Raw genomic sequence first — 24,131 nt, forward strand, 5'->3', positions numbered from 1 at the left:
AAAGCTCTCTTCAGAACAATCAATATCGAGCGGCGACTTTCAAAGCAATTCAATTCTTAAGTATTCAGTAGTGTTCCACGGAACTTTTGACATGTCCAAAAAAAAGACATTAGAAGTCTGTTATTTTGGTTTAGGGTCATTTTAGGCATTTCCATGGATTCTTCAAACACTGACTCAAAAAATGTAGTTTGATTTGTACACTCTTGCAGGCAACGCTACACTGCGATCAATTTGAGTTGCCATTTTTGCCGGTGGGAGGGAACACCGGCCAGGTTGCATACCTCATCATTAACTACAAAGTCCTAATTGAACAAACAATGCTTGAGTCATTATGCTACAATTAAATCCGTCAAGGAAGTTAGTTCCTCAACAGCGAGGTGCTGTTGCCTCGCCTTAGAGTGCAACGCCAAACCTTCAAGGTTAAGGAAGTTGAAGCTGACTTTTCCTTCTGACAGCGTCAATCACTTATTCATTCCGCGCCAGGAGATAATGTTTTCATTGTCATTTGTTAGTGGAATTGTGCAAAAAGCAACTGCACTAAATTCCCATAACCACTGGTGGAGGTCCACGGCAGACATCAGGGTGTGTGAGACCTCACATCCGAAATGTGTCTTTGACTATGCACAGTCAATTCACACAGATTTTTATTTTTTTTTAGTTTCGAAATAAAAACAGTCCCCTTTCTTTACTTTCTGGAAAGAAACAACACTCTAAATTTTTATTTGATACAGTATTACCATTTAAAATGTGCAGTCCTCCAAATGTTTTGTGAAAATGCTAGCATAGACACTAAGTCCAAAACAAACCGTCGCATGTCATTTTAATATTTTATTGCAATTTATTCCTTTACAGTAAAACAGAAGGTGAAGAGTATAAAAATAAACGGGGGGTCAAAAACAACTGACAGACGGATGACGAGGGAGGCAAACCGACGCGCCTACAAGAGCTAAAAAGAAAAACGACAAGTGTGCGCACACATGTAGCTTGCCAGTTGATACGTGCTAAAATGAAGCTACACAGCAAGTCACAGCAGCCACAAATGAACACAATAACTGTGTGTGCGTGTGTGTGTGCCTGCCATGCTCGTTTCCGTGCACGTCTGTTTTTTTTTTTTTTTTTAAGTCATTATTGTTGTCAAATCCACATTGTGTGTGATAAAACTGAAGTCCAAGTTCCTACTAGTAGCTTAACACCGCAGTGAGGTGAGGTGCGGTTGGGCGGCGGCCTACGAGTCATCTTCTCCGTTGATGCTGTCGCCGTCATCGTCCCCTTCCACGTGCTCGCCTTCCTCCTCTTCTTCCTCCTCCTCCGGCTCTTGGCTCTTCGGCTGCACAGATCATCCCAGGGGCGAAATTGTTTTGTTCCCCGGGTCAAATTTCATGCATAAACGCACTCACACACGATAATAATATAGTCCAGCAGCATTTAAAAGAGCTTAGAATAAATTTTGATCCAAGTGAAACGAGAAAAACCAGATGATTTAGATATACGGTATGTGGCATGCAGAGTCAGCAGTCGGGCTGTCACTCGTGAATAATTTTTGTCATTATTCCATTTCTTATGATAAAATTTTTGCATGAAAACGCATTGCAAAATATATGTTTTTACCAGTTCCTGTTTAATTGAACATTGTGGTTTATTTGGTATTGTTTAACCACGAAACAAAACTAAATTAAGTGTGCTCTTTACGGATGACAGAAATCAGACACTACCTAGTGCTTAGAGGCTGAAATCAGGGAATTTGTGTCATTTTAAGATAAACGGTACCTCGAAATGATTCATGATCATCAAAACAATTGATCGAAACTGTTGACATCTCTATTCAGCAGTTTTTTTGAGGCGTCACCATACCTCCTCCTCTTCCTCCAGGAGGTCTCCTTCCTCTTCGTCATCTTCCTCCTCCTCCTCCTCCTCTTCTTCCTCCTCTTCGTCAGTGTCGTTAAGCTCCTGGTTGTCCCGCTCCCGCTTCAGGGCCTCATCCTTCTTGTTGCTAGGGTGAGGCGGGGAGGTCACCTCACCAGGCTCGGGCTGAACAGCTTTGGAATCTGCCGGAACGCAAACGTGACAAGTTACAAAAAAAACATCATTAAATGACAACTGCGCGCTCTTGGAGAGTTGCCTTCCTCCAGGGGTCTTCAATCCTGTTCGTTGAGGGCCGGTTTCCTGGATGACCACCTCTCCCTGCTGCTCAAATGATCAGGATGGTTAGCCAGCTTCTGCAAACTTTGCTGATTATCTGATCATTAGAATTACGAGGGTTGCAGCAGAGAGGTGGAAAACATCCAGGAAACTGGTCCTCCAGAAACAGGATTGTTCAGCCCTGCTTTGGAGTTTTGTGTTTCATGGTCATTTGAATGATGAAAACGCACCCGTGTCTAATCTGCAAGAGTACAATTTTTATGTGACAACATCTCTAGAACAAATAGTTAAAGGACCCCTGCGGGGGGATAAAAAAATCCCTTCAAAATCGAAAATCGCAGGCTTCCTGTGTCATTACGCGCATGGGTTCTTGAGATTTTTTTTTTTAAGCGGGTCCAATAGACATGCCACCCAAATGTGATTCTGACAAGTAAAAGTGGCTTTGGGGGCTGAATTTATAATAATTGTGCTTAAAAGTTCTGCATTGGATGGCACTCATCACACACACTAACACACAGTGTTACAAATTTTGGTCGCAAATACATAAACTTCCTGTCTTTTCAGGTATGCCTCTTTGTGGCTTTTGCAGTGTTTTTTATGGCAAGTCATGGGAGCAAGCCGCACCCACACGCAAAAACCAAAACAAGCAATTTAATTTCAGAGTGAGTATGGCAAATTTAGTATTACATTAAACTTGTTGGTTACGTTAGCCGTTGATGGACTCTTGCTATGGTCAAAATGGCTCTGACATGGCCCATTTAAAGCAAAATAGTAACTCTCATACCCATCTTCTTGCTGTGGTCCTTCTCCATGCGCTCCAAGCTGTCCAGGAGATCATCCACTTTGCTCTTTATTTGAGTCAACTCGCGCTTGATGGTCTGCAGCTCATCAATTTTCACTAAGAAGAAAAAGGGACAACATCAGACTGACGACGATCCACAGAGACCATTCGTGGGGCGGAGTGAGCGCCACTACTTTTTTTTCCCGCCACTACTTTTGTCTTTTTTTTAAAAAATATATATTTCAAGGTTTGTAATGTAGTGAACTCCAGCTCAACTCTGTAAAATGTTCGTTCACTGCGCATACACAGGTCTCTGCTTGAAACTATTGTTGTACACTTCGTATGTGCAACAGCAGTTGCCTGAAGGTTTACAATTTCCATTCTGTTAGCCTGAAGCGAGTTGTTCTTTATCAGATGAAATAACAGTCTGGTTAAATATTTGTGTTGTAACATACAAGATGTTATTCTCTTTTGTTTTATTTAGAAGTTCGACAGGAAAGTTCAACTGGGAGTACCGAAAACAGCTTGGAGTGAGCAAGTTTAGGTTTGTTACCATACAATCTCTCAAAATCAGATACTGCGGCTGGGTCTGGAGCGTATTCCCTGTGCTAAACAAGTGTTAACTGTACTCACTGCTTCGAGATGAGTAGGTCCTCTGGCTGCTCTTGGAGGATGAGGAGAAGCTGCTCTTGGTCCGCCGGCTGCTTCCGCCACCTCCACCGCCTCCACCTCCACCGCCGCCGCCGCTACTGAGGCTGACCCGCGGGCGCTTGGACGGGATAACGGCGCGAGAGAGCGGCGGAGGCGGGGCGGGCACGCGGGACGGGTACGAGTACATTCTGTGGCGTCACAACAAAATCACTGGAGGCCGGTTTCCGACAAGAAGGTTGTTTCTGGAGTGCGAGCGACAGACTCACCTGTCATAGTAGTCTCTCTGGAAGTCATAGTCCAATTCAAATGAGGAACTGCTGTATGGGAGAAGGGCGTGGGATTTGGGGGGTACTTTTGAAACTTGCCTTGGAATGTCAGGTAAAATATAGAATTGTCTCTGAGGTTTGGGCCCACTGTACAATGAGGATACTCGTTGCACTTACCTGTACATGTCACCAGCTGAACGTTTGCTGGTTTTGGAACGGTGTGGTTTGGGCTCTCCGGCAAGGTTAATGTCTGGGGGGGAAGAAAAAAAAAGGGATTCAAAGAAAGGACTCCCCCTGGAGACACCTGGCTGCAAATTGTGGTGAGTGAGTGAGAGGACATCACGCTCAGTAAAGGGTGGAAAGTGTTTTGTTTTTGTCTTTTATGGACTAATTTGTCCATGTTGGAGTGATTCGAAATTCAGTGTGAGGGTTTAGGTCAAATGTGGCAATGAGGTTTATTCAGCGTGGGGGGTCATGGCCTGAGTCAATAACGCTTTCAGAAGAAGAAAAAAATTTCTCAAGGAGGTCCGTCTTGGTGCTTTTGTTTTACGAAACGGCGTCAACTATCCAACCAGGGAAGGACTACCGTGGCGCAGCAAACATCCAGCCGATTATAATACAGAGAATACGGTAATAGTATGATTATGGTTTGAGTAAGAGTTAGTGTGCGAGTTTGCATTACTATCACCCTTAGTGTGAGGATTTAACTCATTCACTCCCAAAGACGTTTTTAAACGTCTTTTCAGACTTGGTTTAGAATTGGCTGGTACTGAATTGAGTTTTAAGGAAAGGTAACGGGTAGGTTTAGGTTTTGACATTTGTGTGTGCTCAAACTGACTCCAGTCCTTCCAAAGAGAGAAAATAAATATAAACATGCGTTTTAAGATGAGTGAGAGGGACTTCCTTACCAAGCACTTGGCCGACAATCATCCGCCCGTCCTCCCCGGCTACGGCAGAGCGGGCGTTGCGCTCGTTGGCGTATTGCACGAAGGCGTAGCCCTTGTGCACGGAGCAGCCCACGATCTTGCCGTACTTAGCGAAGATGGCCTCCACGTCGGCCTTGGTCACCAGCAGGGTGTTAAGGTTGCCGATGAACACCCGCGAGTTGAGCGAGCGCGGGTCTGTCTTGTTTGTGACGTTGCTGGCGGCCATCAGGCTAGCGGTGGAGGGCGAACGGCTGGCGGGGGAAAAAGACAAACAAGCACAACACACGGTCGTTTAGCCACCGAGCGACACACCAGAAGCATCGACGTCTTCCATGTCGCCAACTGAAGAGCAGGAAAGTTCTGTTGAAGAAGATCGTTACAAAGAATCGAACCTCCACCAAGGAAGTTCTGCTGTCACCGCTGTTTGTTTTGGTGTTAGGCTAAATCTGACAAATTGTTGCCAATTAACATTCCAGAGGACTGAATTAAAATTTTGGGTCAATTTCCTTTTGTCAACTATGCATTTTTTGACATTTTCCTTAAAAGGCACAGTGACTAATTCAAGTTTATAATTGTCGCACCTTGGTGGAGGTCTGGAGTTTAACATTGGGGGCCAAGTGCTATTTTCTTCAAATGAGCTGTGCATTTTTAACATTTTTATGTGAACGTTAAGGTCGGCAAAGTGATAGGGTTGCAAATTGGGATTTCCACCAGGCCTTGGTGGAAATCTAAACCCAGTTAGAGAGAGAGAAAAAACGAATTAAAAAACACATTGAAAGAAACAAGATAGCGAAGATTACAAAGTTGTTTTTTTTTTTTTGTTTTGTTTTGTTTTTTGCTTCTGGAATCACTGACAATTTTGTGCCGGTCAAGACTGCAACAGTAAAAAGAGCCACCAGCAGGCGGCAACCTGCAAACAAGAGTCAATCAGTGGATAACAAAATCATATTAGACATTCAGATGAAAACAAAACTAATTTACAAATAAAAACAATCATGTCGTCATAATGATTGAAAAATAGTATCTGCATTAAGGGTAAAGCTGATAGGACAAATTAAATACCTCACTTGGTCCATTGAGATTAATCACAACATTCCTTTAAAACCTTTTTTTTTTTCACCAGCAATGTTGGCGCTCGGTCTAAACAGATTTCGAATTAATGAGGAAAGTTGGGCGACAAATGCTGGATTTCCTCAAATAATGGCATCTGCTCAACTAAACACCATGCCCAAATTAATGGCCAAGTGCAGCCCATTTCAATGACCTTTAGTTTATGATAGTCAAACCATGTGTGGTGGTAGATGTTTTCACCACAGCAAAATGAAACGCAGACGTGGCATCTGCAAAACAAAAGTGTGAAAATGTGTCCCTCCCACCCTCATATAGTGGACCCCAGTTATTTATTAACATTTTTGAGTAATTGACACTTCCTTATATATTGTATTTGCCATATACAAAAAAAGTCACATTTGAGAAAAAAAATGTTATAAGCTGGTTTAGATATAAATAAAAGATACGTGTCACCCCCCTCATACCCACAACATTAAAATTTTTGAATAATTGACACTTCCTTATAAATTGTATTTGCCATATGCAAAAAAAGTCACATTTGAGAAAAAAATGTAATAAGTTGGTTTAGATATGAATAAAAGATACGTGTCACCCCCCTCATACCCACAAAAAAAAAACAAGAATCGGTGACTGCGAATACCCTAACTGCAAATGTGTGGGAGTCAACTGTAATATATATTTGGTGCAATGAAGAAAGCATGAAACTCCAATGTATTATCTGCATGAAAACAAAACTAATTTGAAAGAATGCATAAAGTAAACATGGATTACAATATATAGAGCTTGCTTTTAGGGAGGAACTATATTTTATTCAAATACCCCTCGCCCTCCTAAAATTATTCTTTTTAATTTATATAAAAATAAAGGGCTCCCACAAATTAACACCCTTCATAAAAATGTTTTCGACTCTATAGTTGAGTAACTAAACATCCCCGGCCATAAGATGAGGCAATATGTACATTATAAGTTGGAGGTTAATTTTGGAGTCCAAATAAAATTTTGTTTTTCCTCTGAGAATCGTGATGGAGGAGCACGATATTGCATTGATGATGCTAAAGAACACACAGTGACCCATTGCGGCAAATGCGTTTACACTGTGTTATTACTGTGTCATTACTGTGTAATGTGAGTTTTGTCACGCCAGAATGTGAAACCTGGCCAGATTTTGTGATTTTAGCATCTCCCCACAGAGGAAAGACGAAACACCAGCGGCATCAACAGTGCCCACTCCTGAGAGGATGCAGACGGGCGGGGAGAAAGAGTGTTGGGTGAGGGTTGTTTGGATTGGTTATGACTCACTCCATAGCGTCTGTGTGCAGGGCAGTCGTCTGTTCTGTCTGACACTGTGGGCTGGGGCTCACTTTGGCCTGGGGTCTCGAACCTTCACCTTTTCGCCCCTCTTTTCTCGCTCGCGCGTGAGATTTTTAACTGAGGTGACAGAAAACAACAACCACACACACCTCAGTCACGCTAAGCAGGGGTTACGGCGCAGCAAGTCTTCTTACCTGTGTGCAGTGTAGGTAGGAGAAGTGTTGGTGGTGGTGAGGTGTTGACTGGCTAGTAACAAACAAATCCAAGCGGCCAACAATGAGCCACCTTGGGGGGCTAGCTAGTATTTCCAGTACTAGAACACTAAAGCACAACATTTTCGAGAACGTCAGATGCGTGAGGACTGACTTCATGTCGGACTCCCAATTTTTGTGGGACTAAAATCAACACGTTTAAAAACGGTGGCACACAGGTCTTTTTCTTTGGCATGCATTCGACTGTCATTTGTGCTACCAGATATTATTTTCTTCTTATTTTTACATTTCATTTGGGGAAAAAATGGCATACTTCGCACTGTTGCATATTTAGCGTGCAGATTTAGCTTTTTCTACGATGACATTTAGGCTTATTTTATGTATGCCTGCACTCAACTGAGTATCATTTTTTGTGGCAAATTTGTATTTTCTTCTAATAAGGAAAACACGAAAAATGCATTTTCTTTTCTTACATTTTCCATTTTAAATAAAATAGCGAGCCTTGATCAAGTTTGGGAGTAATCAGACCAGCCTTGGGGGAGGTCTCAGCTTGGCAATTTTAATTTTTTTGTGGAAAAAGGTCAAATTTTATTTTGAGTAAATTATATATTTATATATATTTTTTAAGATTTAACATGACACTTCCTTTTTCATTTTCCATAATGATGATATTTGGGTCCCATTATGCAGAAGTCTGTCATTTTAGTTGCAACATATTTTCTTCTAATTCCCAAACCAAAACAAGTTCCAAGTCTTTCGGAAATTTTAGTGTTGTTTGGAAACGACGAGAACAGGCTTGTCTCAATGCGGTCTTCGAGGGCCACTATCCTGCATTTTTTATATTAAATAGACCAGGATCATGACCAGAGCTTACTGACAAGCTGAGCATTTGAATCAGGTGAGTTGGAGGAGGGGAAACATCAAACATGCAGGATTTGCTTCCCTCACAGACCGGATTTCGACAATATAGGATCCGATTGAGTTATCCTCAACAATCTTAACCAAAACAGTCTTTTCAAATACTCTTTGCTGGCTCACATATGAGTTTTAGCATATGTTGTGCAATGGAAAGTCCAACGTGTAATGTCCCCATCGTTAATTAATTGAAAGTTCCAATGTGAATTTCTGGAAAAACATACCTCAAAAAGGAAACAACTTGCCATTAAAAAAAAAAAAAAAAAAAAAACTATGACGAGTCACAGACGTTAATAAACTCCAAGTGTGTTCCGCTTTTCGGTGTGCTTTTCTTGTGAACCAGGTTGGTGACCCAACCATAGAACAGGACAGCAAAGTATCTGGCAGCTCACTACAAAAAAAATGGTTGAATATCAATTTCATATTACATTTATTACATAGCTGCAAAAGACTGACTACTTCTTGATTTTTGTTTTTATTACGCAATGATTAACTTTGATTCACGTACATTCAATGTCCAAATGTGACTTGATACATTTTCTGGTTTTATTTTTGGCATCATGCAACAATTGCTTGCATTACTGTCTACATATAACTAATTTTGAAATTACAGAACGTCGAGCAGTGTCGAGCATGAGCCACAAATGGTTGGGGCCATTCGGAAAAAAAGACACCTTTTGGTTTCATCAAAACCAGTCTCTTATAATAGGCTATTGTTGCAGTGAGAAGCCCTCGCTGGCACCAAGGACTCAATAAAGTTGCAGAGGTGTCAACGAAGAAGCTGACGAAAGCCGCTCTACACGTATTTCAAGATGTACATCAAATAACTTCCTCTTCCCTGTGCGTCATTGACCGTTGCCACAGGAATGTTTTAATGAAAGCCCCATTATAAAACTACGACGAGAGAATGAGGGGAAACCTACAAATCAGGTTTCTACTACTACCGTATTTTCACGACTAAAAGGTGCAGTCTTAAATTTTCTCCAATATGGACGGGGCGCCTAATACTATGGGTGGCTTTTGTATATGCACCGAGTTTCAAAATCTGTGAATTCTATTGTGTGACTTCAATGAGAGGTCCTCTTGACTGATGATGTTCAGCTAGCGTACGTTTTACCATACCTGCGTACAAAAATGTGTCTTCTGTATGTGTTAAATACAGAAATAGTACCCGCAACTGACACTACGCCTTTTAACACGTTGCACCGTATGGTCGTGAAAATACGGTACTATAATTACTGTTAAGATGGATGGTAGGATGGTTCCGAGTTTCATGACAGTGGGTGGAAGTAAGCAAGCAAGCATGTGAAATATGTTTGGCATTAAGTGCCTCTAAGTGCAAGCATAACATTTGGACAGGATGTAAACTATTAGTAGCTGACAGGAATGACATGTTTCACCAATATGCATAAAAGCATCTAGTGTTGCTGGACTTCAACCAATTTGAATGTGTATATAAAAAGCAAATTTTGTGGGATCTCGCTGCATGAAAATGCTGTCAATTACCATTTTTTAAATGAGCATAAAGTAATGTTAAATATCACCGTTTGTCTTTCCAATAACTTTTTTTGTGGAGAATTGTTTGAATGAAAATCTATTTCGATTGCTACGGTTTGTGATTTTTAACGTGCAAAAAGTATTGGAAAATATGTGCATCACAGTAGATTGACTGCAGTCTTGAATACATGAACATGTGTTTTTGTAGCTGCTGCTTATATTTTCAAATTTACAAAAAGTACTGTGATTTAAATGTCAATTGCCACTGTTGCCTTTTCTAAGTCTTGCGTGTGTGGAAATTAATTTGGGAAAGTAATTGTTTACAATTTTTAATGTGCAGCAAGTACTCGTAGTGATATAGTTCATTGAGTTTTTGAGTAAATTTCACGAGGTCTTTCTGGCATGATTTTTTTTTTCTCATCGCTGGTACTCACTATTTCTAAAGTACACAAAATTATTATTAGTCACACACATTTCCGTAATTTTAAAGCTGAAGTCAAGCACTCTCATATTCTATGCTTCCCTACTCATCTAAGCATGGTATTCTGATTAATACTGCCTTTGTGGAATATATATTAAGCAGAAAATCCACCTGTTTTTATCAGTCTCAAGAGTGCAGGCGTTTTGCCTTGTACTGTCACTTGCTGTCAACAGAAAATGACATCACAGTGCCTAAAGGCTGAGGTAACGACCGCCACGGCTGACTGGCTTTCTGGGTGTGGTCATGTGACATTCATCAGGGTGTTGTGTATGTGAAAATTAATTTTATTTGGTGCAAACTACCACTTGAATATATTATATATTTTGACTGTTGTCCTTTTCAGTCAATTAGGTGGGGACTTTCCTGTGTGAAAATTAATTTTGGTTGTAACCAATTATGTTTTCTAATGTGCAATAATCAAATATGTCACTGCCATCATTTAAGTAAAATTTGTGCGGTTTTGCATGTATGAGAGTTAATTTACACGTGGCAATTTACCATTAAAAATATACAAATTGTGTTGTCACATATTTGTTGCCTTCATCTTTCCAAAGCAATTTTCTGTGCATGAATATTCATTCAAAGGTCACCGCTGCTTACATTGCCAAATATGAGATAATTATCAGTTACAAATATAAATGTTTTTATGAATAAATCTTTTGGGGTCTTGTAGGCATGAAATTTGATACCTCTTGCTGCTGATTACCATTTCAAATGTTGATTATGTTTCTGTCCTCATCTTAAGTTAACTATGTGGCCTCGAATGCATGGAAATTCATTTTGGTGGGGGCTGCTCAGTTTCTGCACAGTAGACAGGGTTGTTATTTTTTATTCAGAATAAGACTCGGGTCATGTGTGTTTGATTTCTTACATGTTCATTTGTCACCGTTGATGTGATTTTGACAGTTTCATCTCCCTGCTACTGTTCATCAAGACGACTGAAATGGCATGTCAAGAGAGAAGTGACTTTTTCTTTTCTTTTTTTAACAAATATAAACCACCATCATACTCTTTCGGTTAAAGAGGCTTTTAATCAATTAAAATGCGGAAGCAACAAAACTGAAGCCACTTGTGGTCCAGATAAAATTGAGAAAAAAAGTCCCCTTGTCATCAAAATGGCCCCCGTCATCCTGATTATCACCATGGGAGGAAAAAAAAAACTCTCCAAAAACAAAAAAGAAAAATAAACGAGTGTTCAGTCTGAGCCAGAAAAGCAAAACCAGTTCTTTTTTCTTTAAAAATGACCGAACTCACCCCATCAAACATGCCCCAATAGCGTCACCAACAGGCTTCCAAGTGAATCAAATGCTCCTATAGCGCAGAGCTTAGCCTAGCCACGGCTAGGCTAAGGATAGCGTGGCTAATTTTAGCCAAGGAGCTAAAAATGCGCAGCAAACATCATAATATCCACCAAAAATAGCAAAACCGGCAAAGGTCTGCGTCGTGTAATAATGAAGGGGATGTAAAACTAGCAAACCAGACGGATTAACTAGGGCTAGTTTAGCCTAGCCGTGTGTCTGAGTGGAAGAGGGGGTGGGGGGTGTCGTCGTCTGAAAAGCGTGCCAAAAACACATCAGTCCAGTCAAAGGTATGTTTCCCCAACAACTGCCACAAAAATCAACCTCGGCCAACTTGCAAAACTGGAAGAAACTGCAGCTAGGGTGCCTCCAAAATTGTTTTTGTCGTTCAAACCACAACCAGTGTTTTTTTTTTTTTTTTTTAAATCTGGGGAGCAGCAGGAGGATGAGGGCGACTAGCGTCTAGCTCGGCAAAATCGAAAAAGCATCGCTGAAAAAAAAATCCAAAAAGAAAAGAAAAAGGAAGGAAAAATGAAAAATAGCTGGTAACAAAATACTCACCGCGACCCTTTACGAGCACAAAATGGCTTGCTTTTCGGTAAAATCGCTCAAATTTTGATATTTAGGTCGTCCTTTAGGCGAGCGCAGGCTTCTTTAGTGAAGCCTCCGGTGAGCAGCGAGCGAGCTAGCTTTCGTCTTCGTCTTCAGCTAATGTCACAGGCTAATGGCGCATTAGGGGGACGCTGCTTTTGCTTCATCGCGCAGCGCGAGAGTGCAGTAATGGGGCGGGTACTTTTCTCTGTGTGGTTAGAAAGGGCTTGCTCCCTCAAGGCGGAACGCCGGTGTGCCTCGTTACATATTACCGCGCTCACCTGTTGTTGAAGCGCAGATCTTTTTATTTTTCCAGACGATACATTGTGTCGTCGTCTGAAAAGCGTGCCAAAAACACATCAGTCCAGTCAAAGGTATGTTTCCCCAACAACTGCCACAAAAATCAACCTCGGCCAACTTGCAAAACTGGAAGAAACTGCAGCTAGGGTGCCTCCAAAATTGTTTTTGTCGTTCAAACCACAACCAGTGTTTTTTTTTTTTTTTTTTAAATCTGGGGAGCAGCAGGAGGATGAGGGCGACTAGCGTCTAGCTCGGCAAAATCGAAAAAGCATCGCTGAAAAAAAAATCCAAAAAGAAAAGAAAAAGGAAGGAAAAATGAAAAATAGCTGGTAACAAAATACTCACCGCGACCCTTTACGAGCACAAAATGGCTTGCTTTTCGGTAAAATCGCTCAAATTTTGATATTTAGGTCGTCCTTTAGGCGAGCGCAGGCTTCTTTAGTGAAGCCTCCGGTGAGCAGCGAGCGAGCTAGCTTTCGTCTTCGTCTTCAGCTAATGTCACAGGCTAATGGCGCATTAGGGGGACGCTGCTTTTGCTTCATCGCGCAGCGCGAGAGTGCAGTAATGGGGCGGGTACTTTTCTCTGTGTGGTTAGAAAGGGCTTGCTCCCTCAAGGCGGAACGCCGGTGTGCCTCGTTACATATTACCGCGCTCACCTGTTGTTGAAGCGCAGATCTTTTTATTTTTCCAGACGATACATTCAAAATTAATCACCTTATTATCTCATCGTGGACATAGAATGTTTGATTAAATAATTCCCCAATCGTATGTTAGCGCCAATTATAATAGCTTTTAATCGTTTTGTCTGAGCAATTCATACAAACAACAGTAACGCCGGTGTTGTAGGTCTGATGTCTGCCAACAGAGTGTGGTGTTGGACTATGGCAGTGGTTTCGAAACGTATTCAAAACGCAAAGCTAATATGTATTTAATAAATAACATGGAAAAAATATATGTGTATCTTTTTTTTCAAATTTAGATATAAACGCATCGTGTTGAAATTATGAATACTTCAAAAACGGGGATAAATATCCAACAAGTGTTTTAACACAAAACACACTCGCGGGTATTTGTTCTTTATCAACTGCTAATGACTACTAGTATTACTGCAGCTTACTGAGCAAATATGACCAGCTCATTTTTGTAGATCCACGTGGCTAAGGTGCGTACACTGGAAGGAGCAGAATCATGTCCAGTGAATTTTAGCAAAAACTGTGGCAAAAATGTTTTAATATTTTACATTCTAATCAATGATGCCATTACTGTATATATTCTTTTTAAAAATAAAGAACAGTATTAGTGCCATTGACATGAAGTTTGACACCCATGACAATACAGATATTTGACCAACTTATGTCAATACTGTATTGTAACCCAGCCGCTGGGGGGCAGTGCCCTCCCCTGGGGGTGCACTGTTCCCCAGTGCCGGTCCCAAGCCCGGGGAAATGGGGAGGGTTGCGTCAGGAATGGCATCCGGCGTAAAACTTTTGCCAAGACGACCATGCGAGTTGGTAGGACGGTTTACAGGGGCGGATGGAAATTACTGACTCGCTGTGGCGACCCCTGAATAGGGACGTGCCGAAAGGAGAAGAAGATGTCAATACTGTATTGTAACACCAGACAGTGTTACCTGTATTTTATCCCAAATGTCATCAATTGTATTGTTTATCAAAATAGTTTTGACAAAATCATTTTTGATTAGAAGCAATACCGAATGTTTACAACATGGCCTTAGGACCATAAGATGAGTTTCATTCACCTGAGTTCCAAAAAGATGTTGATGTATCTTAATTTTATCGAACTCTTTTGCCAATTGTACATCTGGTTCTACAGTGTTTGTTTACGACTGCGCGCATGTGTGTGTGTGTGTGTGTGTGTGTGTGTGTGTGTGTGTGTGTGTGTGTGATTTCCTGGGATTCTCCAATAAAAACTCCGACTTGCAGTTCCAGAGCGTAACCAGATCCATCCTTCTGAAGCTCCTCCATCAGGCTCATGCTGGGAGCAGATGTTTCAAAAGAGGGGCTTCACTACCCCTTCATATTGGTGTTGATGACATCCAGACATGTGATGGCAAGATCATGTCAGCTCAATTTGTTCACGGACAATACTTTGAAGAACTTCATTGTTTTGTCAAGAGAATTTGTGTGTGTGTGTGTGTGTGTGTGTGTGTGTGTGTGTGTGTGTGTGTGTGTGTGTGTGTGTAAATGCACAAGGCAGATCGTTTCACAGCATTTTTCACAATATTCTAAATCACCCGTACATTGGTGTTAATCTTCTGAGAGAAAATGTCCAAAAATTTGATTTCACTTTTGAGAGCTGTTTTTAATATTTGAAGCAATAAGAGGTCACTAAAATATTCCAAAAGGTTTTCAAGGGTCATAATGTTGTGTCCTCTAATAGTTCAAACATTTTATAGTAGATTTTTATCACAGATTTGTATTGTCTTGTTGTCTAACAATATTTTTAATCACCTATTTACGTCCTGTATTCTGACATTAGTAATTTACTTGTAGTATATTTCAACTGTTATCACCTATTTTCTTATTGTGGTCTAATAATGAAATAATTTTGAACATTTTTCATTTTGACTTTGAGCACAGATTTTGTTTTGGGCAGGTGGTCAAATACAGTGATAATATTAAAAAAAATCTAACAATCATAATTATTTTGTTTTGATCATAAATCCTTGCATTGATGTTTCATAATGATTTTCATTGTTAATTAGAGCAATATTTTGTATTATTATTGTTGTTATTATTATTATCATTCTCCATCCATCCATCCATTTTCTGATCCGCTTCATCCTCACAAGGAGCCTATCCCAGCCGTCTTCGGGCAGTAGGCGGGGGACACCCTGAACCGGTTGCCAGCCAATCACAGGGCACACAGAGACGAACAACCATCTGTGCTCACACTCACACCTAGGGACAATTTTGGGTGTTCCATTAACCTACCATGCATGTTTTTGGAATGTGGGAGGAAACCGGAGTACCCGGAGAAAGCCCACGCAGGTACGGGGGGAACATGCAAACTCCACACAGGAAGGCTGGAGCTGGAATCGAACCCAGTACCTCTGCATTGTGAGGTTATTATCATTATTATTATTATTATTATTATTATTATCATGATTATTATTAAGATGATCATTTACACATTTTTTATTTACTTGAAAAATAATTATTACATAGTTATTACAGACTTTCCTGTGGTCAAGTGTAATTGTTAATTTCATCGCAGATTTTGTTTTGTTGTACATTAATAATATATCACTATATCATCTCTTGTGAAATATTAATGTTAACTATTACAACAATAATAACTGCTATTCAAATCAAAAGTAAAGATAAGTGTTGGTCTTTTCTTTTTGGGGGTGGAGGGGCTGCCTGTTGCTGCATGTGCACACGCCACACATGGAAGCATTGCCTGCGACGTGAGCGTGCACCCTGACAGACAGCTTGGACCAGAGCAGAGTGCAGACGTCAAGGACGCTCAGCAGTCAGCAGCAACCTTCCTCCACCTGATTTGCAACGCTTTGAGTCGCTCATTCAGACCTCAACCTCGCACGCTCCGTGACAAGCAGATGTTGCGTGACGTGCCATGTGAGTGTATGCATTCTACTTTTCTTCCACAATTTTAAGAGTTCATTGGGTGTACATGCAACAAACTCTGCAACAAGTAATCTAAATGTGTTTTACGCCGTAATTGTCCACTGAAAGCAAAAACAATGCTAGCTACCGGTATTTACATTTACGAATAAGGATTCATTTCCACTGCACAATTCATGCACCTTTTAAAAATTACCTTATATTTACCGTTTTAAGTATCAACATAGTATCGCTAAATAGATGTCCGACATCGGTGCGATACTATGTCTGATATCTAATAACTGTTGTCTGTGACTGTCATGTATTGTTGATGATTGTGTTTTACCCAATATATCAACTATCGCAAAATTGTTGTGTCGATGTTTCAGCGTTGGGCAAATATCTTATGCGCAATCCGGTATCAATTTATGACCAAAAAAGTCACATGAACAACTGATACAAATATTTTTTTGAATCCATCTTTCAATTTATCTATCTAACTATCTATAACTATATCTATATCAGTATCTTTCTCTCTCCCTCTCTCTCTAGATAGATAGATAGATAGATAGAGAGATAGATAGATAGATAGATATAAACGCCCCCTGGTGTAAATTTTACCAGCCTCACCATCAATCCTATTCATTATTGTTTGTTAGCGTTTGCTGACTTGACTTTTCCAAGGAAAAGCTCTGTGCTTTGTTTTAAACACAAAGAGTGTAGTTCTCTTTGTTTAGCTTGACATCAAATATCAAGTGAGAGTGGCAATAAACATCTTAAAGCCTCATTTGTGGAGAATTGAAGGAGACTTAACGTTCTGACAAACTGCTGCATCTTCACTCGGTTCATTCAAATCTCAAGGCACCACAAATCTTACTGCTTCCATGACACCAAAGTTACTTTATTTTCACATTGACCCCTGATCGCATGAGGCCAATAAAGTACCTGCTATTGCCATGATTTCACTTGGTCGTAGCTTGTGGCTGTTGACCATCCGTGTAAACAATTTGGAGGACAGTGGACGAGGCAGTGGTGACAGAGTAGTAAAAGCCAATTTGTTATTCCATATCTTCCCCTCAAAACATCTGTCCAACAACCACCAACCGTAACACTAAACCTCTAACCGTAACTACTCTAATTCTACCCTTAGTCCCGACCCTCTATCCTTAACTTTGATCCATCCGTAATCTTGAAACCCTATCCTCAACCAAACCCGACCACTATCCTTATCACAAAACCTTCCAAACCCTAACCTCCAGCTGCCCCTAAGGTAAGCCTCAACCCTAACCCTGAATGTGTTTTAAAACACAACTTAGTAGATCTCACAAGATTTTATTTTGAAAACTGGGGCCCTGCAAGTGTAAACTGTCGGACCGCGGCCAACGATCTGCATGACTGTGGAAACATTGGGGGCTCATGGGTCATTAAAAAAGCCCAGCAACGGGTTGTGAAAATAGTTACGTCACTGATGTGTTATCTGAGGCCCTAAGAAGTAACAAGAGAGAGAATCGATGTGCTTGCATCTCTCTGGATCCCAGTGACATTTTTCATGGACCAGGAGGCACGAGCGTTTGCAAGTCAAGAGCGCACATTTGGTGGTTTTGAAAGGCCACAGCTGTGTTTAGCTAAACTCAGCCAGTGCATCTTTAAAAGACACCACATGAGACCGGGTTGCCATTTCGCCGTAGAGTGTGCTGGCTCGCGGTGGGCTTTGTGGGAAGACTTTTCTTAGTTTTACCGTAACACTCTTCTTTTATGGACCACAGCCCAGAATGTTTTTTCTTGATGGTTGGACTACTTGTGGGACTTTGTATGGGGGTCAAGTGTGATGCTTCATGTCTTTCAGTATCTTTCGGTTTAGAAAGACAGTGTGTGCATACATTTGTTGATTTTTCATTGTACGTTCTTTCAAAACCCCACTATTCATTTCAATAATATGCCAAAAACTACGTTCTCCCACATCAACGTGAGTTTTTAATTGTAATTGTAGGTGAAGTAATCGAGAATTATATTACATAGGGTGCTCCTCCCCTATGGAATGCTGCCATGTTTCGCCACCATGTTTCTGCTACGGATGCCTGAAGGAGACAAACTTAGCTACCGTAGTTCCGCATTCATTAGGACGCCAGCAATGTGTAACAATTGCTATTACTTCGTACGTCACTTGATGGAATACTAGGAGTAATTTGATTAAATTTTTGCTTGCAACTCTGCTGAAGAATTTGGTGATAGCCTTGTGAAATTTGGTTTCTCCGAGGCACCATAGAGCGCATGCTTGGTTCATTGCATTGTATTTGTTCACCACTAGATAGTGCTAAATTCTGCACGCTGTACCTTTCAAACGAACCCTAACTCAAACCTCTCATTCAAGTATCGCATCCTAACACTGAACACAATTCCCAACAGAAGTTTGTCCATCCCTGCTCTAACCCGGCAGAATCGCAACCCCCCCCCCCGACCCTAAACTGTGAACCCTGAAGGTCGTCCATCTCTACCGACACACTTTAAATCTCTCTAATTAGGATTGGCTCACAATTCCCATGCCTCCATGTTACAGGAAAGCCCATTAAACAGTAAGCCAGACTATACCAGTAAAGCATGTGTGTGAAGCATACACTTAGAGACCGGCTGGTTCTTTAGAAGTCCACTTACTCATCGTCTGGGCCCAATCCGCAAGAAAGAACCCGGCCGGGTTGTAGTCATGACTCATTACCTGATGTAAATGACATCAGCAATATATGAGTGAAGCCACTAGAGATGGCTTGTCATCTTTCCCAACTAACAAGACGCTGGATACAGGTTTCATTTACAACCTCTCAAAAGTATGTCCTAAAAATGTGTATCTTTCCAAATTATTTGTTGGTCAGGAAAAACCTAATCGTGCAGAAGGGCTTTTCTTGGACTATAAATGTTTTTCATGGCATATTAATGTCTTGCATGTGTTCTTTTGCCAGTGGATTATAAATCTGTTTTGATGCCTCTCGCAAAAGTGGTTTCCGAAAAATGCTTGTACCACTCACTGATGGAAACTCTAAGATTCCTGATCAAAGGGACTTTTCTTGGGTCGTAACGTTTGGGGTGTCATGTTGAATTTTGTTTTACCCACACAGCGCACTAAAGATGTCTGACAGTGGAGACTCCAGATGTTAAAAATGTGATCCTCAACAGCGGAGGGATATTGGGGACGGCTTGACGGCTTTCCATCGACAACAAAGATGTGGCCCCCAGACTTTGGACCCATGGACCTCAGACCGCCAGACGCTCAGATGACTCTTCCTGGTTTCTTCGAAGATGTGGAGGAGCACCAGAGACCTTCGTATTCTGGGGTCCAGTCGTCCATACTCTCAGGTGGCATTGGGGTGTGCTGTGCACCTAGGACTTCTATGGCTTCTCTGGATCTCACCTGTAGGTCCAACCCTGACAGAACTGAGGATGGATTCTCTACGGGTCCTAAAACCTCTCAGAGGATCTGCAATACTTCCCAACCCACCCTTCCTGTACCCTACAGTCTACCCGATTGGACCCCATCTCAAAATATTCTGGAGGGCTGTCTCTGTGTAAAACAAGAGCCCACAGAGGACAAATTACGTGACCAGCAGTGTCTTTGGAATGACTGCAACGCCACCTGCAGGAGTCGGGAGGAACTGGCGAGGCACATTGAAAAGGTGCACGTGGACCAGCGTAAGGGCGAAGAATTTGCCTGCTTCTGGGCCGACTGCATCCGACGCCGAAAGCCCTTCAACGCGCGGTACAAGCTCCTCATCCATATGAGGGTGCACTCCGGGGAAAAGCCCAACAAGTGCATGGTGAGTTGGCATGATAAAGAAACCGGAGACTTTCAGGGAAAATGTCCTTGTTGAATGGAGGCAAAAGCAAAGTCAAATATTTAAGTGAGGAAAAAGCATTGTATGTTTTTGTTGCAATTTTCTGCAGTTTGAAGGCTGCTCCAAAGCATTTTCCCGCCTGGAGAACCTTAAGATCCACTTGCGGAGCCATACGGGAGAGAAGCCGTACGTTTGCCAGCACCTCGGCTGCTTCAAGGCCTTCAGCAACTCCAGCGATCGCGCCAAGCACCAACGAACACACCTCGACACAGTCGGTCTACTGCTTAACCCCCCACATCTATATATTGTCGATTTCAGGTCGAAACAGAAAAGAAATGTTAAGTGTGCAAAGACTGGACACTACGGTATTTAGTTTCAATAGTTGAGAATAACATACAGCGTTAAATTTGTTTTCAGCATTTGTTTTGCTCATTTTTAGGGGGCGTGGCTAAAAGTGCGCTGAGCGACGCACCAAAAGTCGGGCGTGAGTCATGATGCGCCTTTGTTCACATCAGCAGTTTCTCGGTCCAATTGCGATCTGTAGTTAGCTAACTAGTTATGGTTACACCCTAAGAATGCAGCTTACCTTTGGGAAGTTTGCTGGCATGGCTGCTGGCAGTGCCTTGTTGTCGGCCCTGAGTGAAAAAGAAAAAAAAAAAAAAGACTTCACAGACAGTGGCTGTAAATGAGATTGGAGATGACATCGGAGCAATGAGTATACAGAATCCGCGGAAAAGTGATTTTGGTGACAACCTTCAACTCTGAAACTTACCAAAAGGTGCATTTTGTGGTAAACCGCGAAGAACAAGGACATGGAGACGAATGGAACTGTGTGCAAAACAGCACAGATTGCTTGATCCTATCAGCACTCTCACGACTCCTGCATAGTTCCGTGATTTGATTAATTTTTAAAAATTGTGAAATCTCAATGCCTGCTGGGAAGCGATGCCGTGAGCCATACTTATTTTTACAACTGTCAGCAAGCAATGAAGACTTATTGTTGATACGGCAAATGTTCCACTAGTGAGTTGTTATCGTAACAAGGCTCAAGAGAGGTTTTTTTTTTCTTCCCTCTTCTTCTTGCGGCTTCATGCTGGCAGACTTGTTGCCAGGCGAATCAAGAACTCGTAAAATGGAAACATGCCACAAAAAAAGTCTCTTGTCATCCTACTCTTCAGGTCAGAAGTGAGTGTGCTAAAAGGGAAACTTGTTTGTTTTGGTGACTCCGGAATGCCTGTTGCTCAAAATAGTTTTTCCTGAAATATTCAGAGAAATCTGCATCCCCTGATCCCAATACCGTACCTTGAGACCAATATGTTTTCCTGAAAAAAAAAAGCAGCAAAAAACAAATACAAGTGAGAGACAGAGGTGGGGGGAGTAATATATTTGTGTTTTAAGGCTGTAAAACAGCTGTTGTGTGTTGCCATGTGCAGAGGTATCGAATCAAAGGTCCAGAAAGTAAAATTCCTGCCACAGTTTGGCTTTAGTCACAGGTGCTTCGATTTAACTGGCAGGTAAACAAGCTCCTTGGAAGTTGAAGCAAGTGGGGCTAAAGCCAAATTATCCATCCATCCATTTTCGCAGGGAGTTGCTGGAGCCGATCCCAGCAGACTTCGGGCGGAAGGTAGACTACACCCTGAACTGGTTGCCAGTCAGTCGCAGGGCACATATAGAGACAAACGACCATTCCCACCCACATTCCCACCATCACTGAGTGGGAATCAATCCCACGCTGCCCGCACACAAGTCCGGCGTGTGTACCACTACATCACAGGTGTCAAACTCAAGGCCCGGGGGCCAGATCCGGCCCACCGGGTCATTTTATGTGGCCCGCGAAAGCAAATCATGTGTGTCAACTCGCTAAAATCTGTACCGAAATATCAACTTCTCATGTGTGATACATAACGTTGAGATTTTGCAATAATTTTGTGACCTTGTTTATACTCGAACAATAATTGAACACGCTATTATAATTCACTTATTTCAAAATTAGTAATCTATTGATCTGTTGTGTACAAGTGATACTTTTGTGGTTTCACTGTCATAGCGGCCCTCAGAAGGAAGGTGTAACTCCAAATTGGCCCGCGACTAAAATGAGTTTGACACCCCTGCACGACATCATCAGTGACTTTAAAGCCAAACTATGGCAGAATTTTTACTTTCCGGTCTTGCATTGGACACCTGACCTAATGGGCATATAATAACCTCAGTGGATGAAACTTGAATTGTGTTTAGCTACGAGGGTAGTTGGTGACAAAGAGTTAATTAAGCCTTGGTGGAGGTCTGCGCTCTGTCTAGTTTAAAAGGTTGACAACTCGTTCAGTTCTTCCAGGTTTATTTTGAATTTTGATGTTTTCTTCTGTCCTCATCACATAAAATCAATCCATTGTTTTGTGGGGTTTTTTTTTTTCTCACAGAAGCCATACGCATGCCAAATCCCGGGCTGCACCAAGCGCTACACCGACCCAAGCTCTCTGCGGAAACACGTCAAGACTCATTCCGCCAAAGGTGTCCAGGGAGCCAAGGTACAACAGTGTAACACTTATAGGAAGCTTTATTTGCAATTATTTCGCATACGCACTAATTTTGCCTGTATTTGTGGGAAGATATTTTTTTCCTCCTAAGTGTTTGGGACGAAGACAAGTAATTGCACACATTTTTCGAACAAACCACATTTTATCCTTTGACTCAGACGTGGTTGAAAATTTTTAAACTATCACAAACCATGAGCAGTAACAATCAATGGAGTCTTATTCCGACTCTGCGCTCATTTTGTTTGTTTTTGTGGCCTTTTCCAGGAAGCAATGTTGCCTCATAAGTATCAGGACCAAGAAAAATAAGAGCGCACCTGTCCCAAACGAGCCACACATGTTGTCCTTTCGTTCAATTAGAACCAGTTGAGACATTTCTTCTGTATTTGTGCCCATCTCCTTGAATTTTATACAGACTACCTTCCAGGCTGTTTTTGCATGAAGAAATTGTGTTTACAGAGTTTGATCCAGCAGGATTGGGCATTACACACACACACACACACACACACACACACACACACACACACACACACACACACACACACATAACCTGGAAGTTGGGATGAGGGAGCCCATTGTTCTGTGCTATCTGGACCTGATTTGTTGTCTTTGGAGGCAAGTGACACACTGAGAGGCTTTGTTGGGGGTTTTTTAAACACAGCCACGTGTGCGATCGCGTGCCGCAACATGCGCCAAACTGCGCTTTGAGGATTTGAACCGAGAACCACACAGGAGAAGGACCGGGAACCACATGGGATTTGACCCTGAAACTGCAATGAATTTTGAGCATAGGATGTGGAACAGGAAGCACATACTGCATGGACAGTGGAACCAAATGCTAAATGGAGGTGGTTTTAGATAGGATTTGGAGTAGAAACCATATGGGATGTGGACCATGAACCAAACTGGGTGCGGACCTGGAACAAAAGAATATGGAGTTGGTTTTAGAAAGGATTTGGACATTGTTTCAAATGAGTTGCACCAGGGACTACATAAACTTTGTACAGTACCTTGAATAGGAGTGAATTTGAATTAAAGGATTTGAACCTAAACCCGCGTAGGATTTCAATCAAAAAACAATAAGGATGTGGACCTTTCTAAACATAGAATTTGTACCTAGAACCAAATTGAATTGGAAAATGGTTACACATTGTATTTGGACCTGGACCCAAGAATTCGGTCCAGGAGCCACATTGGATTTCGGTAATAGGATTTCGACCAGGAACCGCATGTTATTTGGACCAGCAACCATACAAAGTTTGGAGTCGGATCCACATAGGTTTAGACTGCGAACCGCATTGGATGTGAACCTAAAACGCCACAAGATTTTGACCTGGAACCGCACCTGATTTGGACTTGCAACCAACCACATGCGTGTCATCACTTGTTATCATGACAGACTGTTTCATTGTTACCTTTTACCAGTAACTATGACTATCAAAGTGTTAACGCATTTTTGTCATTCTCACAGATTCACATGTACTCGGTACCAGAATTGGACATCTTGAATGGATCAGCTCTTCCGGGATTAAAAAACTTCCCAGGTAGAATAACGGTTGTTTTAAAGTGCTCGATAAATGAAGTTGAGTTGAGGTATACCGGCTGTACACAAGCTATTAAAGCAGGATTTTTTTTCTCTCATAACCCCCCCACTAAACACTTGACATGGACTAACACTCAATTGTGTCTCCTTCAGGTTCTTACACTAACGGAGGTAACTTGGACTGCGTGCCCCCCCGAGTGGACATCCACT

General features: G+C 41.7%; 2 protein-coding genes across 9 annotated transcripts; one reads left to right on the plus strand and one right to left on the minus strand.

Moving 5' to 3' along the window:
• Window positions 1-815: 815 nt before the first annotated feature.
• Window positions 816-12,996, minus strand: hnrnpc (heterogeneous nuclear ribonucleoprotein C). Of its 8 annotated transcripts, XM_019892944.1 has the most exons (10): window positions 12,110-12,320; window positions 7,340-7,391; window positions 7,134-7,262; window positions 4,746-5,014; window positions 4,015-4,087; window positions 3,838-3,936; window positions 3,554-3,759; window positions 2,924-3,037; window positions 1,852-2,045; window positions 816-1,327 (listed from the first exon to the last, which is right to left on the minus strand). In XM_019892944.1, the coding sequence occupies exons 3-10, from the start codon at window positions 7,136-7,138 to the stop codon at window positions 1,226-1,228; spliced, it is 1,062 nt and encodes a 353-aa protein (XP_019748503.1). In that variant the 5' UTR covers window positions 7,139-7,262; window positions 7,340-7,391; window positions 12,110-12,320; the 3' UTR covers window positions 816-1,225. The 8 variants fall into 8 exon arrangements, with proteins under 8 accessions (XP_019748503.1, XP_019748502.1, XP_019748500.1 ...); XM_019892943.1 differs by lacking the exons at window positions 7,340-7,391; window positions 12,110-12,320 and adding an exon at window positions 12,785-12,996; XM_019892941.1 differs by lacking the exon at window positions 7,340-7,391 and having other exon boundaries at window positions 11,505-12,320.
• Window positions 12,997-15,846: 2,850 nt separating this feature from the next.
• On the plus strand, window positions 15,847-24,130 carry LOC109529468 (zinc finger protein GLIS1-like; the record flags this gene model as incomplete). Its single annotated transcript, XM_019892839.1, has 6 exons — window positions 15,847-16,038; window positions 19,134-19,829; window positions 19,957-20,118; window positions 22,265-22,372; window positions 23,850-23,922; window positions 24,075-24,130. Coding segments are annotated over exons 2-6 (990 nt in total), but the record flags the coding sequence as incomplete, so codon positions are not given.
• Between the last annotated feature and the right edge of the window lies 1 nt (window position 24,131).

Source organism: Hippocampus comes, unplaced genomic scaffold (genome assembly GCF_001891065.2).
Source record: "Hippocampus comes isolate QL1 unplaced genomic scaffold, H_comes_QL1_v1.1 scaffold255, whole genome shotgun sequence".
Classification (NCBI taxonomy): domain Eukaryota; kingdom Metazoa; phylum Chordata; class Actinopteri; order Syngnathiformes; family Syngnathidae; genus Hippocampus; species Hippocampus comes.

Coding starts and splice junctions, on each gene's coding strand:
- hnrnpc (XM_019892943.1), bottom strand. Junction 3,937..4,014: donor TCAGCTGGTGACATGTACAG/GTAAGTGCAACG, acceptor TGACATTCCAAG/GCAAGTTTCAAAAGTACCCC. Junction 2,046..2,923: donor GGACCACAGCAAGAAGATGG/GTATGAGAGTTA, acceptor GCGTTCCGGCAG/ATTCCAAAGCTGTTCAGCCC.